We start from the raw sequence: 17,907 nt of genomic DNA, 5'->3' as shown, positions 1-17,907 counted from the left end.
TATCTGGGAATAACCATCCAGCTATGGTACTCTGAGATCTGTCCACCTGGCCTCACTCACCTAAGCTCTGGCTGGAGATTCTCTGAACACTGGAGAGATATGGAAGGGCAGAGGCTGGATCCTGCATCAGTTGTTCATGGAATGAGTAAGTCACCATTTATATCCCCCTCCTAGTCTGCTTTCCATAATAGCCTATTGGGTCTTGTGATGGAGAGGCCAGTCACGAAGGGAGAGCCCTGGAGACGTCCTGTCTCAAGGGCAGCTGAAGGTGGAGGCAGACGTTCCTGTGCGTGAGCACATTCAGGGAAGATCCATTCTAATATCTACTTATGATTCCAGATTACCTTTATATCTTGCTATCAGTTTCTACAGGAAATTCCTGCTTTAATTGAAAATGTATTAAACAAACCATATTTGTGCCTGAATATAAGGGAAACTGAAATAGAATGTGTCTAAAGCCCATCCCTTTTGATGAATCAGAAACTTACCCAAAAAAGGCTTCTATAAGCTTGTACTTATCAAATTTAAGGATGAAAATAAATAGCAAATGTCTATTCATAGCATTTTATGTATAGATTTAGATACACACATATTTGAGTTAGTACATAAAGTAATACATTAATTTTGAAACACCTTTTTACACTCTCACAAGCCAACAAAAAATATTACTCAAACTCTCCACTTGCATTTTTGTGAGTATCTGAACTTGTGTCACCACTAGAGACAATAACTGTCACTAACTTTACTCTTTCTGCCTGATGAGCAGCACTTAGATGGTTCTGTGAGGATGCCCCTGGGAAATTTTGTGCCAAACCAGAGAATCCATTTGCATAATGGTGATAATGTTCTTTTCTCTTTAAAAAAAAATCCCTGAAAATGTATTCTTAACCACTGCCACATGAACATTATATTGTTTTCTACTGTGATCTTTGACATCCTTACTTAAAATGAAATCTGATACTTAATATTGTGGAATCATTACCCCAGAAATAATAACTAAATTTACCTCCTTTAAAAAAGTTTTCCTTCGTTAGGTTAACAACTCTCTTGGGTATCCTCTGCAAGCATGTAAAATTAACGTTGGTGGGTCTTATGGTAGGGGATGTGTCTTCCCCAGAAGAAGTTTGGGGTAAAGTAGAGAGAGGCCCCACAGCATGAAACATTTTGTAAGAGTTCAAACATTAGATGGCTCCCTCTTATATGGGGATACTTTCAGGAAGAATAATCTCACCTTATTTTTAGGCATATGTACATTAATTTGGGGAGAATTTCCATCTTTATAATAATCATCTTCCTATTTAGACACAGGCTGATTTTTCCTGCTGTTCAAATCTTCCCTTATATTTCTCAGTGACTTTTGTTCATTTCTCCATTTGGACCTTGCCCTGTACATCTTGAAGGAAGTGTTTTCCCTTTGTGACTTCTTTACTTGCAAAATTTGGTGTATGTGTTTACACATATACTCAGGACAGTATTTGGCAAATAATAAGTAATTTCTATGATGATGATGTAGATTTTTTAATGGTATGTGTTGGTATACTATATTTGCATTCTATGGAAAGTGTTCATGAACTAACCCTCCATGTGCTAACTCTTAATCACAAATACTATTATCTAACATTACATCCTCTAACAGATGGATCTTGATATTGTTTTAGAATTTAGAGTGTGTACTCTAATTTGACTGACATGGGCTGCTCTATCCAGCAGGGCCGTCACCGTGGATAGCCGGATTCACTGGTCATACAAAGTTACCAAGAGAGACTTGTTAAAAATGCAATTTCTCTGCACCTCATCCTAGTCCTACTGAAGCAGGTCTCTGGAGAGCGGCACAAATTTCCAAGCCTCCACTTGATTTTTTTGCCCGCCAGTGTCTGAAAACCACTGAGCTAGAGCACACTGGAAGATAGAGAGCAAGTTCTAGTTATGCCCAACCAACCCAATCAAGTCAAGGTCAGTTGAGGTTCAGAGCAACTCTGGCACATTAACCATTGTTGGTAATTAACCAGAGCCCTCAGGTACCTGATGGTGCTAGAACCTGCCCTCTTCTTTAAAGGGAGTTTATATTAGCAAACTATAGTGGGCCTAAATCTAAAGGCTTAATCTTACTTTCTTTATAAATAAGCTTAGCATACTCTTCATTAGCTCTTTATCCATAATTTGTTTTTAAAAATATAGATATGTTGGTCAAGAATTTGCAGGTTATCTGTGAATTCTGAAAGCACAAAATGCCCTTCTAGAACAGTAGGTATATAAGAACATGATCTGTTTTCACTTATATGTGGCACATAAGCAGTGTCATAACAACTAAGAGGAGGTGCCTATTTTTGTGCATCCAGAAGACATTCAAAATGAAAAAAGAAAATAGCTCAGGATTGTTATATATTTGATTTATGGAGTTGGCATATTCAAGTAATGGTTTTCACTAGAAAAAAAAATATTTCTTCTCAGTTTGACTTTTCTATGGTAAAATTATTTGGTAGATAATTAACTCTAAGGAATAAAGGTAAATTTTTGAGAAGAGGACAAAACATGTTATTTTAATTATTTTTATAAAATAGAACCAAAGTAAAAGAAATATCTCCTTTCCAATTCATAACAATTTAGCCATTTAAATAGGAATAAAAGTACAGTCTCATGAAAATAAGTATAATCAAATAACTTCAGCACTTTGAATTCTTCGAAAGATATAAGCATAAATGACACCCAGAAAAGTAAACACAGAGCTGTGATATATATGTAGATTATTTCTGCAATGTTCTCTTGTAAGAAGCACGTTTAATCACCAGATCCCTCAATATATTTGCAACTGGGTACTATTCAGCTGCCTTCTGAAATGTGCCTGTGCTATTAAGCTACTCTGTGCTGTTAGTCACACTGTTAGGTAAAACCTACGTAGGAGTTCCTAGACTCCACAGCCTACTTTTTCTGATAAATGAAACCTACATACCAGCCAAGCTATTTGCTCTTCTTTTCCACTGTGCTACATTTGAGCTGATAAGCTAACAAGAAGCAATGTATTTACTAACCTGGTTAACACCTTCCCTGCACATATTTCTCATTTTGATTTTAGTGAACAGTGATGTTAGTGAAAACCAACTTTTAAATCACTATCTAAATTTCCTCAATGAATCCCAACCACCTTCAGGAGAATAGCCAGTTTCTTTGCTCATGATACATTATCATTCACGAGAGTCCAGCCCTGTTCTCTGGTCTCTTCCTTCAGCTTCGCCATGTGCCCTCACACTCCAGGCCAGCCCACTCACCCGTCGGTCCTCCAGTGCCCTGGGGTCCTTCAACATTGGGGGTCTTCTTCAAGGATCCTTCCTAATGTCACTCAATGACCCCAGTATCTTCCTATCCTGGTCCCTCTCAAAATCGGGTTGGAGTTCATCCCTCCTCCTCTGAAGCCTCCCAAATCGCTAATCCATTAGCATTCCCCGCCCTGTTGTGGTTGCTGGCCCAGTCCGTCCCTTCCTCTCCCCCTTGACTAAGCTTCAAGAGGCTGGACATGGTCTGTCATCTCAGCCTCCTCATGGTTCATTCTAGGACCAACACATAGCAAGCTGAAGTGGGATTGGTTGTTGACAGTTTACTTTCAGAGGGCATGTACCCTTAAAGTTGTCTTATTTTAAAACATCCTAATTCATGGGAACTATAAGAGAAGGGCAAGGTCCAGATTACCTAAAAACAAAGAATTGACTATAGGCTATTGTAGAAAGTATTATCCCAATTATTAAAAAAAAATTAGTAAAATGCTATTGCAGTGTATTAGACTTTTACTAAGCATCATTGAAATATCTTGTGAGACATAGTTTGGCTAGATATGACTAATACTAAGATAAAAATAACAGAGCCTGACTTTGCTTCTTCCCCTTGTTTGAGAGTAATGAACCTTTTTTTTTTTTTTTTTTTTTTTTGCGGTACGCGGGCCTCTCACTGTTGTGGCCTCTCCCCTTGCGGAACACAGGCTTCAGACGCGCACGCTCAGCGGCCATGGCTCACGGGCCCAGCCGCTCCACGGCATGTGGGATCCTCCCGGACCGGGGCACGAACCCGTGCCCCTGCATCGGCAGGCGGACTCTCAACCACTGTGCCACCAGGGAAGCCCTGAACCTTTAATTTTATATATTGTTCATTTCTTTTTTTTTCCCCATTCCTAGTTCTCTTTCTGATTTAATCACACGCTCAGGGAAAAAGAGAGACACTAATATTTTGAGACAACATTAGAATTTGTGTGTCTCTGGTTAAAATTAACAGTGCAGTACTGAGGGGAAAATTTATTATCTAGTACATGTGAATACGTATGCTATCAGACTTCCTACTTCAGTCCTTAAAAGAAATCTGATTTAGTAAATGTCACAAAACAGGGGTTTCATAATATAAAATAAATGTTAGAGAGATACTGCAAAATGGAAATAGTGACTATATCTGGGTGTTGGGATTACTTAAGACTTTTAAAATTGTTTGCATTTTGTAATTTTCTACAATGTGCATATTGTATTTAATGGGCATGTAATAACAGTAATTACATTTATGAGCATATACACATATATTTAGTTCAGTTTATTATATACTATGTATAAAGTACAAACAGACAGTTGCCTGATTAGTAAACAGTCTGGTTAATAAATAATATTTTTATCGGAATTATGGAGAAAAATTCTGACATTAATCAGATTTAAGTGTCACTTATCCCCTTAACTTTCTATAGAGAAGAGAGTGAGAGGTTAAGGGAGTTGCAGTATTTTCAATATTAGTCTTTTAAAAGTATTCTGTAACAAGAGATGTATGAGGAGGTGGTGATTCTGGGTGACGATTGTAAGTTCCCTGTATATAAAGCAGAAGTTATAGGTTCCTCTGTGATGCCAGAACTTCTCCCATGCAGATATGAATTAAGAAACCACCACTTTGAGATGTTTCTAGAGCAGTGGTTCTCAACGAGGGTGATTTTGCTCCCAGGGGACATTTGGCAGTGCTAGGAGACATTTGTAGTTGCCAAAACTGGGGAGAGGTGCGTGTGCTGCTGGTGTGCTGTGAGTAGAGGCCGGAGAGGTGGCTGAACCTGGTGCGAAGTATAGCCCCACCCCATGCTGGAGAAGCGTCTGACCCCATGTGTCAGTAGAGGCGATGCCGGGGAACACTGTCTGGAGTGGTTGTGAATGCTTTGATTGCAATAGCTCTGTTGATCCTTGGCTTTAAAGTCCATCCCCTAGGTAATGGGTCTGTCTGTCAGTAGTGAGAGCGCTCAACAGAGAGCACAACTCCAGGCTACCGGACATGAAATTTGAAGCTGAAAATGTGCATGGAGTGGACAGTTGGGGAAGAGAGTTAGTAAGAATTGTGATGTGTTGGACTTGGGACAAGAAATATGTATTTTGAGGAAGAAGAAAAAAAGAGCAAATATGGTAATTCATTTCAGTAGAACATCTGCCACTTTTTCCTCGGAAGCATAACTTCAGGTCTTCCTTACGTTCACTTGGGGTGTTATTTACCCCTGTGAACAAGAGCAAGTCTGACCTGAGCTGAAAGTCCAAACTGCCAGGATCAGAGGCACACGGGGCAGGGGGAAGCAGGGTTGGGTGGTGGCCGGGTGGTGCACAGCTGGGGAGTGGGGGTCCAGTCAGGCAATTCAGCCTTGCAACCCTAACAGTCACTTTGCCTACCTCTCTCCCTTCGGGGTAGCAGAAGGGCTCTGGCAGATTTTGCTTTCTTACATTAAAAAGCCAGTCACGCTCAGATCATCTTTTGCTCTGAAACTCAGTCTAGTCTGCCTGTGAACTTTCTGTGTGAGCTTCCCCACTCAAGGACACCATGTGGACTTCCTTAGCCAAGGATTTTCTGAGCTTTCTATCTTGCATAGTAGAGATCAAGAAAAATATAAACCTGTCCAGGCAGCATCTTTAGATTAGGAAGAAACAGGGTGAAGAAAAATGAAGAGGTAGGTGAGAGAAAGAAGTACGAAATTAAATCCTGTAACCAGGTATTAAACAACTGCCTCTAGATAGAGATAAAAATAGATAGACGGATAAGCAAAAAAATTCCTTAAATTAAAAAAAAAATCCTCACCCTGTGTTTATAGAAAGAAAGGCCTTGGATTATTACACTTCATCTATATTTTATCACAGAGGGCCAACAAGTTCAAAACAAAAGAGAGGGAGAATCATTTCAGGATTTAGAATATGATATGTTCAATTTCATGTTCTGCAAGGTCTTTTATCGAGAAGTAGAAATCAAGACTTCTAATATTATCTTCCACATGTATTGTATTTATTTATACAATAGAAAATGCCACACCGGTATATTCACTTATGTCTACAAGCGGACTTTATGTTGTACTTAAATCTGATTTGGTTTAAGAGGGTTGACGTTTTAAATTTAAGAAAAAAGTAGAGGACCAAACAAAATGCTTTCTAAAATTTACAGGGATTTTTCCAAAGGATATCTTTATCCATATCACTGGTTGAGAGAATATTGTATTCAATGTCAAAATAATTTAAACTATCAAAAGAGAAGAATTGAAAAGACTATTTCCTCAGCTTATGCTGGCTTCCTATACAAAGCTCAGATAAAATGTTTTCATTTCATGTTTAATTTTCAACATGGAAATTTGCCTACTGAAAGGTGCTATAAGGTAAGGACAAACCTGCCATAGAAAGTATATCTTTTAGTTTCTAGATCTTTTATGTAGCTAAAATTCAACACATTAAAAGCCAAAGTGCCAGCATGGTATACTTATACAGGTTGTCTTGTAAAACATTACATGACACAGATCAAAAAGCTGTCACATTGCACCAAGCTTTGACGGTCACTGCATATCGTTTTTAGAAACTTACAGTTTACATGGGTAAAATTTAGTATTCCGCAGAAAGGACTGGTTGGTTGAATCCGGCCCATTATCTTTTGCAACTCACCTTTTAAAAAATATCTACTTCTCCCTCCTGCCAACACTTAAGGAATGTGAATACGGATGATCCATCCTTTTGTTTTCTCAACATAGCTGCTTAGAATGATGGCACCCTAATACTGCCCATGTGAATGTGCACCCTACAGAATAGTACAGTCATTAGAAAGCAGGGAAGGGAGGTTGACACAGTGAGTGCCCGGTGGAACAAACCGCTGTCCTCTGCGACAGCCGGAGAGAGCTCAGGACAGTGCTGCGCTCCGGGTGCGCGCGCACGGGGAGGCGCTGGCCCCGGCACGGTCTCCTGCCCTCGCAGCGCTGGTGGGAGTGAGGGGCGAAGTGGGCAGGGTCTTCAGATAAAACGAGACGGCTGTTTGCCCCCAGCACTGATCCACGTGAGGCGGGGTCGAGAGAATCCCTGGTTTTCCCAGCGCGACTGAGGCTTTTCCTTCTCGGAACTCCGAGAGCCAACGCTAAGGGGCACCAGAGGCTCGGGTTGCCGCGGCTGCCACCCGGGCAGCCTGATGGCCCGCTGCTGTGGAAGTCCTGGGCTATAGCAAAACCCCGCTCGGTGGGGGCTGGGGCGCAGGCCTTCGGAGCGGGAGTCCCGGGAGCTTGGGGTGCTGCAGGCTGGGGGGGGAATCCCCCGAGGTCAGGGTGTCGAACTCGAAACTCTGCGCTGGGCAGTGAGCCTTGGTAGCCGAGGTCTTACTAGTTTTTCCTAAGACTCTGATGAGGCCACTTCTAATCTCCTACTTTATGAAAAATGTCGCTGTCCTATATACAGCTAAAGATGTCGATGCGCGCACATATCCCTTCCGTATACTAAAATCATTTATGATGATTTGATGCACGGGAAGCTGTTGATCTCTAGTTGTCTAGGGATCCTGAGGCACATGCAGAGGGATCAGATGTCACCTCCTCCACCTCCGCCAGCCAATTCATGTTCACTCCCATGCCCCCAACCTTTCATTTGAAGTCGACGACTATTTAGTTAAGGAGGTGACACCCAGACCCTCGCCCCGCTAGAAGCCTCTAACCACCCGCCGGCAACTCGGACTTTTTCCGGAGTCAGAGAGGGAGCGGGAGATGCTGAAGAAATTTGCAGGCATCCTCAACCTTGCAGTCCGCATTCTGACTTTATCCAGTGATAACAGTAAGAAAAAAACCCAAAACGTGGGGAGGGGTGTGCGGAAGGGAAAGCGCGAGCGTCCGAGCGCAGCAGTGCAGGCCCCCCCACCCGCGCCGGACCCCGGCGTCCTCGCCCCCCTTCTCCGCCCCGGCCGAGCCCCGTGCCAATGCGCCAGGATGGAGACATCTCGGCGCGGGAGGAGATGACGCAAAACCCAGCGCTCCCCCGAAAAAAAGTGTTTCTCCAGGACGAAGATGGCGGCAACTTAGCCGGGGACTGAAGATGACTGTGGCTCTCCGGAGGCCCAGCCCCGGCGATTCGGCCCCGAGGTCTGGGGGAGGCGGCGTCAGCAGTCGGAGCCCGGCGGCGGCTGCGCCCGCGGGCAGACCTGCGGCGGCGGCGGCGGCGGCGGCAGCGGCAGCGGCAGTTGGAGCGCGGGGTGGGGGGTGGGGGGGAGGGAGAGCCCTGCCGGCGGCGGCGGCCCAGGCTCCGGACTCAAGGAGAGAGAGCGAGAAGTAGGAGCAGGAGGAGGAGGAGAGGAGGGAGCTGGGGAGGCGCTCTGGTCGCCGCCAGCGGGCAGCGGAGACGCGGCATGCCCCCGGCGGGCGAGAGAGGGCTGTCCTCGGCGGGGCCATGGGGACGCGCGCCCTGACAGTGCCTGGGTGAGAGGGGCAGCGCCAGCCACTCCGCCGCCTCCACCATCACCTCCTGCACTCCGCTCACCGCCGGCCGCCAGCCCCAGCCTCCGACTGTCTCTCCCCCCCTCCCTCCCTCCCTCTCCGCCTCTCTCTCTGCATTATTGTTTCCCACTCTACAGAGGATGGGGTCGGCTGATGATTAGGTCGGAAGCAAGTCATATCTTCCTCCAAAGCCTGGTAATATTTATGTAGGCAAAACGAGAGAGAGAGAGAGAGAAGAGGGAGAGAGAAAGAGGGAGAGAGGGAGAGGGAGAGGGAGAGAGAAGAAACGGGAGGAGGGGATAAGGAAATTAAACCCTTTAAGTCAATGCATATCGTGGTGACACCGGCACAGGAGCCCTCACGGTGGAGTCGGCCAGGGCTGTGCGTTCCCAAAATATGACCAGGGGTGCTTGGATGTGTCGGCAGTATGACGACGGGTTAAAAATCTGGTTGGCGGCACCCCGGGAGAACGAGAAACCGTTCATCGATTCAGAGAGGGCTCAGAAATGGCGACTGTCTCTGGCATCTCTCTTGTTTTTCACAGTCCTGCTCTCTGATCACTTGTGGTTCTGCGCCGAGGCCAAGCTGACCCGGACCCGGGACAAGGAGCAGCAGCAGCAGCAGCAGCGGCAGCAGCGGCAGCGGCAGCAGCAGCAGCAGCGGCAGCGGCAGCAGGAGCCCTCCTGGCCCGCGCTCCTGGCGAGCATGGGGGAGTCCTCGCCCGCCGCCCAGGCGCACAGACTCCTCGCCGCCTCCTCGTCCCCCACCCTGCCCCCCTCCCCGGGAGACGGCGGCGGCGGCAAGGGCAGCCGAGGCAGAAACAACCGGGGCAAGGCTCTTATTCTGGGCAACTCTGCCAAGCCCGTGTGGCGCCTGGAGACCTGTTACCCCCAGGGCGCCTCCTCGGGCCAGTGCTTCACGGTGGAGAGCGCGGACGCCGTGTGCGCCAGGAACTGGAGTCGGGGGGTGGCGGCCACGGGGGAGGAGCAGCAGGTGAGGGGCACGCATCCAACTCCGCTCTGGAACTTGTCGGATTTTTACCTTTCATTTTGTAATTCCTACACACTTTGGGAGTTGTTCTCGGGGTTGTCCAGTCCCAACACTTTGAACTGTAGTCTGGATGTGGTGCTCAAGGAGGGCGGTGAGATGACCACTTGCAGGCAGTGCGTCGAGGCTTACCAAGACTACGACCACCACGCTCAGGAGAAATACGAAGAGTTTGAAAGCGTGCTCCATAAGTACTTACAATCGGAGGAGTACTCGGTGAAATCGTGTCCTGAGGACTGTAAGGTAGGAACAGTGGATTTTCCCCATCCTTGTGCTTTTATATCCGTGTGTGTTTGGTTGAGGCGTCTTCTAGAGTGTTAAAATGTTTTTTGGACTCTGGTTTTTTTGTTACTTCACCGTTGTTTTTGTGGTTATAAGAGCTTGACTTGCTGCTTGATTTGGGACTATCCCGTGGATTGCTGGTGGACTGGTGCCTTCTTCTGGGATCCTGGGAAGGTCAGGAAGACCCTGGTCTTCTGAGATAATAAAGCCAGTGCTATGGAGTTGGTTCAAACTCTGTTGCCTTTTTTTTTTTTTTTTTTTAATGGAATTTGAGTGAAGCTTGTTAGGGAGACAGGGATGGGATTGCATACTGATGACTGCAGCGAAAATGAGAATAGTCTGAGACAGGCATGTATGGTCTGGCTTATGGGCCTTACACATGAGCTCTCTGATTGTGACATCATTAAGCTGGTTGGCCGAAGGGACAAGAGAAAGTGTTTGTGGCTGTTTATGTAGGAAGAACTAAAAAAGTGTTTTACTTGTTTTACAGGGGTAGTTCTGGCCATTTGGAAAGTCTGTGGGCCTACCTAAGCGTATTTACTCACATAAGTTTCCTGTTTTCTCTTAGAAACTTGTATAGTTATTGATCGGAGACTCATTATGAGTAGAAAGCTTTAATTAAGTATCTGGTGATAACTGATCAATGTTAGATTTTTTATCAGCCACCTTATGTAATTAGCTTGAATTTTCAGGATGCTCTCCAGTGGTACTAATTGGCAAATGCTTGATCTATGAATGAAAAATACTGAACTCATTAATAACGTATATTACCTTTAACTCCTTCCTATTAATATAATAATGGCTATAATCCTTGCTGATTCACAAAGAAGTGTATGCAAGTTTTTTAAGAAATGGCTAATGCAACCATGGGCGCTTGTCCTAGTAGAAGTGTTGCTGTCCGTGGTGCTGAAATTTGCTCAAGAGCTCTGTTGAAGATGAAGATACTGCAGTGACCTTTTAGTAGGGAAGAAATGATGACAGAATCTCAGTAAGCCTTAATGTTTTGTTCCAAAGGTATTTTCTTAAAGAGTGCAATAAAATAGTATTGCTTTTCAAAATAAATAACACACCACATTCTCTCTCTCTACCTTTCTCTTCATTACTTCCCCAGCCTCTCCACAGGAAGACAGCAAATGTCCCTTTTTGGCCTCACTTGCTTTGTACCCAGAAAGCGTAATCAAGGGCAGTATGGATCAAAAGATTCTGTGATGCTTTCACAAGATAGCTGGCCTAAGGGATACCTACTTAAAATGAACATAGTTCAAGGACTGTATTTTAGTTTGGATTGATTAGTTGTGCTTTTGACAACTAAGCTAAACTAAAACTAAACTTGTTTTGCCAACATTCTTTAAGACCAGAAACATATCTTCTTTGCAAATAATAATATTGCATATACAACATTAATTTAGAATGCTGCTTCATTAGATAAATGGATTTTAAAAGTTTTTTACATATTTTTTCTTAACCATACCCCTGTAAGTCATGCCTGGGAATTAAACTTAATCTTAATGGTAGAAGTTAATAATGAATGACTAGTGTATTTATTGCAGTTATTTATTTTGACAAGGTACGTTGCATCAGAAGTGCAAGGAAACTGACGTGCCTGCTAATTCTACTACTAATAAAAAGCTTGCAAAGGTTTCAGTATATTTATGTTTAAAAGTGATCCCTTGTAATAATCTGAATTTGCTTGCTTCCTTGAATGTAAACTCTCATAGAAATTTCTAGTAATTCCAATTTGTATAGTTTCAGTATTTAAATGATAGTCTACATTGTCAATATGCTAGAGCATATTTTCAAATAAGTCTGTCAAATATGTTTTTGTTTAAATATTCAAGTTTTAAATATGTATAAATGTATATTTTCCTCTTGACCTGAAATCATCATCAACTTTATACTTATATCATCATAGCTATAAGGTACAGTGTAGGTTAAATTAATGTGTAATGTTATGAACTACTTCTGGGTTGTGTTCTCATATAAAGTAGTAGTTGTTAGCTGTATACACAAAGGCATATTATAAAAATCTGAACTCCTTTTTAGAAACATTTCTTCACATTGAAAAGTAAACACAGACATTTGAGTTTTTCATCTCCACAACACAGGATTTATTACTTGTGATGCCTTGTAGCTATTTCTTGGTTGTTTGTTTGTCAGCTGGAAACACTTGAAACATTTATTCCACGATAACTGTTCTCACACAGCTTCAGATTTTAGGTGCCAGGGGGTTGGAGGGGGGCAGTGTTAGGTGTTCTTGGTTGATAACTCACAAATCTGTTGATTAGCTCCTGAGCTTAATATACAGCTTCTTTATGATTCTGCAAAACCACAAACACATCCACATACCAAGTATATTACACATGGCTTAGAATGCTACTTGTAGTCTTTGAAGAATGTGTCTGAGTTTCTTTCTGAACATTTTTACTTATTTCAAACATACTTATAATTATGAAATGATGACTGTCTTCAGGAGCAATGTTTAAGATATACAGTCTGTGCAGAATTTTCCATATTGAAAGTAAATGCATTATATTTCTGGAATTGGTAATATATTCATGAAAAAATCCAATTTAATAGTTTATTAGTGTATTTATAAATTTATGGACAGGAGAATATATGCAATAATATTAGCTATACAAATTAGTAGAATCCATATTTGAGGAGCAATATATTAACTTTGTTATATATAATTAAATGATTAATATAGTGATTTCTGACTTTTAAAAGTGAGATCATGTTATTACCCTCTAGTTTTATAATCTCCCCCATTAAAAAAAATGCCACATTCCATATACGTATAAAATTAAAATGGATTAAATTTAATTTTTATTTAACTTGATTTAAAGGGCTTTTGGCCCATTATACTGAAAACAAAACAAAACAAAACAAAAAACACCTTAATATTGATCTAATCCAATCATGTTGTCTTGGGCCCGTAGTAGTTGGAGATCAAATATAGCTTGGATTTTCTTTAGCGAACCTTTGTTTGCAACATATAATAGAAATCATTTGCACCCAGGAATATTTTTTAATATTCATAGAAATAGCTGGTTTAATTTTTAAAGTAAATATACACTTTTATCAGGGAAGTAAATTATAGTAAAATAAAGAACAAGAACTTCTGCATGTATCATTTAGACTATAGCATTCAAGCTGCTATATTACATAAATCAAGTTGCAAAAATTTGACAGTAATTCTTCTCTGGATTTTGCAGTGTTATTCAAACTAATGTTTTTGACATACAATAAGAATCTGAAAACCTTCAAATTGGCTGGTAATATTAAAAAATACACTATTCTAAGCTACAGAATTACGTATGTATATTATTAACATGCCTGAATTTTTGCTTAAATATATTTTCTTAAATATGCCATTCTTTACCTCCTAAGCATTCTTGAAATTACATATTACAAAACTGGGATATGTAGGGAATATAAACTTCTATGTTACAGTTAAACTTTTGTTAATGATAGTTTTATTGACTTACTATTCCTTAAGACAGATGGTCAGGGAAAGTGGGTGTGAAATTAGATTCTAACATAAATCACTGCATCATCTGTATTTTAGTTCTCTCCGAATAGATTCTAATCTTTATACTATCAAGAATGTATGCATTCTTACATTTTTATATTATAATTTTGTATTAAAGCAAATTATATTGCCTATTTTTATTTAACAGACAATGACTAAAAGAATACTCTGCCAGTGTTCGGCATATATAACAATCGTGATACTCAGGGCTTTCTGTATTGTTTGCAGAAATGACTCAGAAACATTAACCAGTTTGAGGACACAGAATTTGGGTTACATAATGTGCAAGTTAAAAAAAAGGCATTTTTAAGTCCTTATTTATTTTGATGTCATATACTATAGATTCTTAAAAATAGTTTTTATAAGGAAATAAAATATCTAACAATTCTTTCCACTTAAATGTTGAATCTAAAATATTATTTTGCTCTTACTTGATTAAGTGCTGTTGTACATATTATGACACTGTCCAGAGTGTGGAATACGTCTGCAAATAGATCTCTTTTATATTATACCACTGTGTTATTTTTAAATCATATTTTTATAGTTGAATTGCTTCTCTGTAAAATCAAAGAGTCTAACCTTCAGATGATCACATTAACCATTAATAAGGCCATTTATAGTATCAAAGCCACTTTCATAACTGTTTTTATAACCCAGATTTTCATTTTCATATTTTTGCTCCATATATAACTACTGATTTATGATATGTGTTTTATTTTTATCTTAATTTTATTCTATTTTTATCAAATTTTATCTTAATATTATATGCTGTTGCTTTATAGACCAAAGAATGATTATTCTTTTTTAACTTTGGACTTGTAACTGGGTCAAATTAGTAGCTATATAGGGCATAACCACAAAGTTTTAATAATTGCTGTTATACCTTTGTTTTAACCACTTTAATTAGATGAGATTGGTGTCTGCATATGCAAGGTGAATTAAAATATGGAGGAAAGGAAATCAAATAATTTTCTCAGTCTCATGCTCCCCCACAAACAAATTATAATCCATTAAGATATATTTTCATACTAGATTGAATATAAAAGAACAAATATACAGATAACTGTTTGAAACACAGTACTATTTTGGTTTGAATTATCTGACCTATTGCTTTCATTTCAATTCCCAGTTTCCTTTTTAATCTTAATCTTCTAAGTTGACCTCACATTGACTAGGCTCCAGTCATGTTGTTGTGTGCTTTCTACTGATTTACACTTAAAAGATATTTCTTCGATATCAGTAAACATTTACTCTAGATCAGTGGTCCTTGGGGTCACATTAGAATATCCTGGGAATCTTTGAAGACACCCGCAGCCCCAGGAGATTCTGATTTCATTGGTCTGGCTTGTGTCATGAGCTTGGGATTTTCCAGTTTCCCTGGTGATGTGCAGCCCAGGTTGAGAACCACTGTTCTAGTTGAGTGCCAAGCAAAGTGGAAAGACCTTTTAGCTCCTGGGCCTCAGTAATTAATACATAATAACCTCATTTGTTCAACTGATGATAAAGCAACTTAAATTTTTTTTAAGTGGTAAAGGCAGTAGGTAGGACACAGCCAGAGGGCAGGGGAGCAAATAGGTAGTGACTGGGCTGAGGAAGTAGATGAGAAGTGAACCAACTGGGTGCAAAGTTTAAGGAATGTACCAGGAGAGAACATGGAGAGAAGGAGAAGGATGCATAGAGGACCAGAGTCAAGGATGGGCCTCTTGGCTGTGGATTTTCTGTCTTTTAGCCAGAACTGTCATTATACTAGTCTTCACTAATACGCTGAGCACATGAATGCAGAAATTGGATGATTGTCTCTGTGAGACTTATCAACTATTTGATTAGAGGAGCCTCAGCCTCTTTATTTTTGTCTCTAATTTTAGATTATATAAATGGCTAAAATTTAGAATTTTTCAAAAGTATGGGTTGGTTTTAAGAGAAAACATTTTGGCTTTTCATAGTATTTCACATAGTTCGGGTTTATTCTTCACCTGTTCACTTTATTAAACCTAGGAAATTACTAATCCTTTTTTACTTTTCTTTTAACATTGTAATGATGAGCCTTTTTTTGTAACATTGTAATGATGTTTCCTTTTTTACTTATTTCTGTCATACTGGAATAACTAGTTGATATTCATACAGTGTTTTGAAGATACAAGTTGCTAAGTAGGCACAGAATACTACCTAATTTAGGAATTTATTTTAGAGGGATCTTATCATTGTTCTCTTTTGAAGTGATTATAACATAGTCATATTTTTTAAAAGTTTAGATTACAAGATGCTGTGAAACACTAAATTTAAGTTTTACCTTAAATTAATAAGCAATTAAACCTTATAATCCAAATCATGAAATTCTAGTAGTAAAATGTTTTAATTTACTCTGATTCTTTAAAACTGGAAACAAGAGTTAACATCTGCCTTTCTTTGGTAATAAATAGTTAATGATTTATACTATGTATTGTAGTAGAATGCATGAAAATATTTTACTTCTTGGGTGTTTAAAATGTTAAAAGGTAATAGTTGATTTTTCCCCTCCCTTGGTAGTCTGTTTCTAAACACATTTATTTAAAAAGAAAAGTTGTAGATGTTACCACAGATGGTAAAAAGAAAAATATCCTGCAAATAATACAAGTTTACTATGTGTTTAAATAGTGTTATCGATCTTAGCAGCAGCAGTAGTGTATCTACATGTGTGCGTGACGGGTGAATGCAATAATTACTTCTTTGGAAATACTTAGGGATTTTATATGTCAGCTGCTCTGCCCTGCTTGAGAAGGAAATTGGGCTCTGCTCAAAACTCTGAGTCTTCACCCCTTGGTCTCCTCTTCTTCCTGTCAGTGTGCCTTCTTGCTCTCATCTGGCTGAATCCTCTCCTCGTGTCTGGAAGCTTCACTTGCAGGGCCTGTGTCCCATGGGAAACCCGAAGTTCAAAGTCTTACTTCTCTGCATCTCTACTGACATCAAAAATGATCAGTCTCTTTCCTACTGAACTATCACTGACTTAGTTTCTTTGAAAAGAAAACTGAACTAAGATTTAAATGGATGATCATGACAATGTGTTATTAGTTTTCTAAGAAAGTGAGTTGAATCACTCAGAAATTTAAGTGCTGGAATGAGCTTCAGTAGTAGCTAACAAGCTTTAGAGTTTATTAGAAGTCAGAAACTAGTCTATTTCATTTAATCGTCACGTCATCTTTATGAGGTAAGTACTATCACATATTTTACAGATGAGTAAAGCGAGGACATAAAGTTAACAGTTCCAAGGTCAAATAGCTGGTAGTGTTAAAGATCAAGTTCACTTCCTCACTTGATCGTTATTTTCTTTTTCCCCTTCGTTATGATCATTACAATCATACCAAAGAGTGAAGAGATAAGTATAATAAATCCACAAATAGATTTAACACCTATTAAAAACCTCACCATATATACTTCTTTTTATTTTTAATTTATCATTAAAAACATGTTATAGATGATACAGAAAGCTAAGATGACAGAAATTTTGGAGCCCTAGACAGCTGGAATGAATGGCCAGGAATTCCTGGTTCATCATTGCAAGTCTTAGAGGGAGATATGAATATGAATAAATGGTATGACGATCAGCAGAGCACTTAGACTTCTGCTTTCCTTTTTAGAGTGGAGCAGAGAAAGGGTAAATACACAGCTTTGGAGGGAAGGAAGTGAACTTTGGAAATCTGTGGTAGTTCCTGCGCTGAACTCATCTTAGATAAGATACAGTCACTTTCTGTTTATAAAGTTTAAACAACAGTCCAATTTTTACCATATTGTTTTAAAAGATGTTGAGTTTATTAGTTGAGAATTGTGTACACATTGCCTGACATCTATAACACTTAGGAATCTTAACATTTATCTAACCTTTATTAGCTTCTTATAAGCCTTATCTCCAAATATAGTCACATTGAGGGTCAGGGCTTCAGCGTTTGAGGGTCAGGGCTTCAGCGTTTGAGGGTCAGGGCTTCAGCGTATGAATTTTGGGGGACATAGTTCCACTCATACGTTGAGTAAGGTATATGGCAAGGGCTGTAGGAAATACCTTGGAAAGATGGTCGTGCTCAGTTGTGAAGAACCATGTATCCCGTGCCAAGTCTTTCTGAACTTCATTCTCTGTGTGATAAAATATCAGAGAGGAATTTTAATCAAGTGATTTACTTGGGATGGTTTGTTTTTCTCAAAACTTAGCCCTGGCAGCAATATGACGATAGGTTGGAGGAGGGTGAAGTGATGTCAGAAACTAAATTTTAAATTATGCTTAATTTCAATTAGTCTTAATTTAAATAGCGCCATGTGGCTAGTGGCTACCATGATGGACAGAAAATTCTAAATGACTATG

General features: G+C 40.2%; 1 protein-coding gene across 3 annotated transcripts in view; it reads left to right on the top strand.

The window, feature by feature from the left end:
• Positions 1-7,962: 7,962 nt before the first annotated feature.
• Positions 7,963-17,907, top strand: part of NALF1 (NALCN channel auxiliary factor 1) — a 576,894-nt gene continuing 566,949 nt past the window's right edge. Inside the window, exons 1-2 of one of the 3 annotated variants that reach the window (XM_060288040.1) lie at positions 7,963-8,060; positions 9,261-10,006. In XM_060288040.1, coding sequence (XP_060144023.1) covers positions 7,994-8,060; positions 9,261-10,006 — 813 coding nt within the window. In that variant the 5' untranslated portion in view covers positions 7,963-7,993. Of the gene's footprint in view, positions 8,061-8,473; positions 10,007-17,907 lie in introns of those variants that run through there. The other 2 variants (XM_060288041.1, XM_030856772.2) reach the window with 2 other exon arrangements.

This window comes from Globicephala melas, chromosome 18 (genome assembly GCF_963455315.2).
Source record: "Globicephala melas chromosome 18, mGloMel1.2, whole genome shotgun sequence".
In the NCBI taxonomy this organism is placed as follows: Eukaryota; Metazoa; Chordata; class Mammalia; order Artiodactyla; family Delphinidae; genus Globicephala; species Globicephala melas.
The sequence above is the reverse complement of the archived record's forward strand: the minus strand, read 5'-3'. Positions and strand labels throughout refer to the sequence as shown.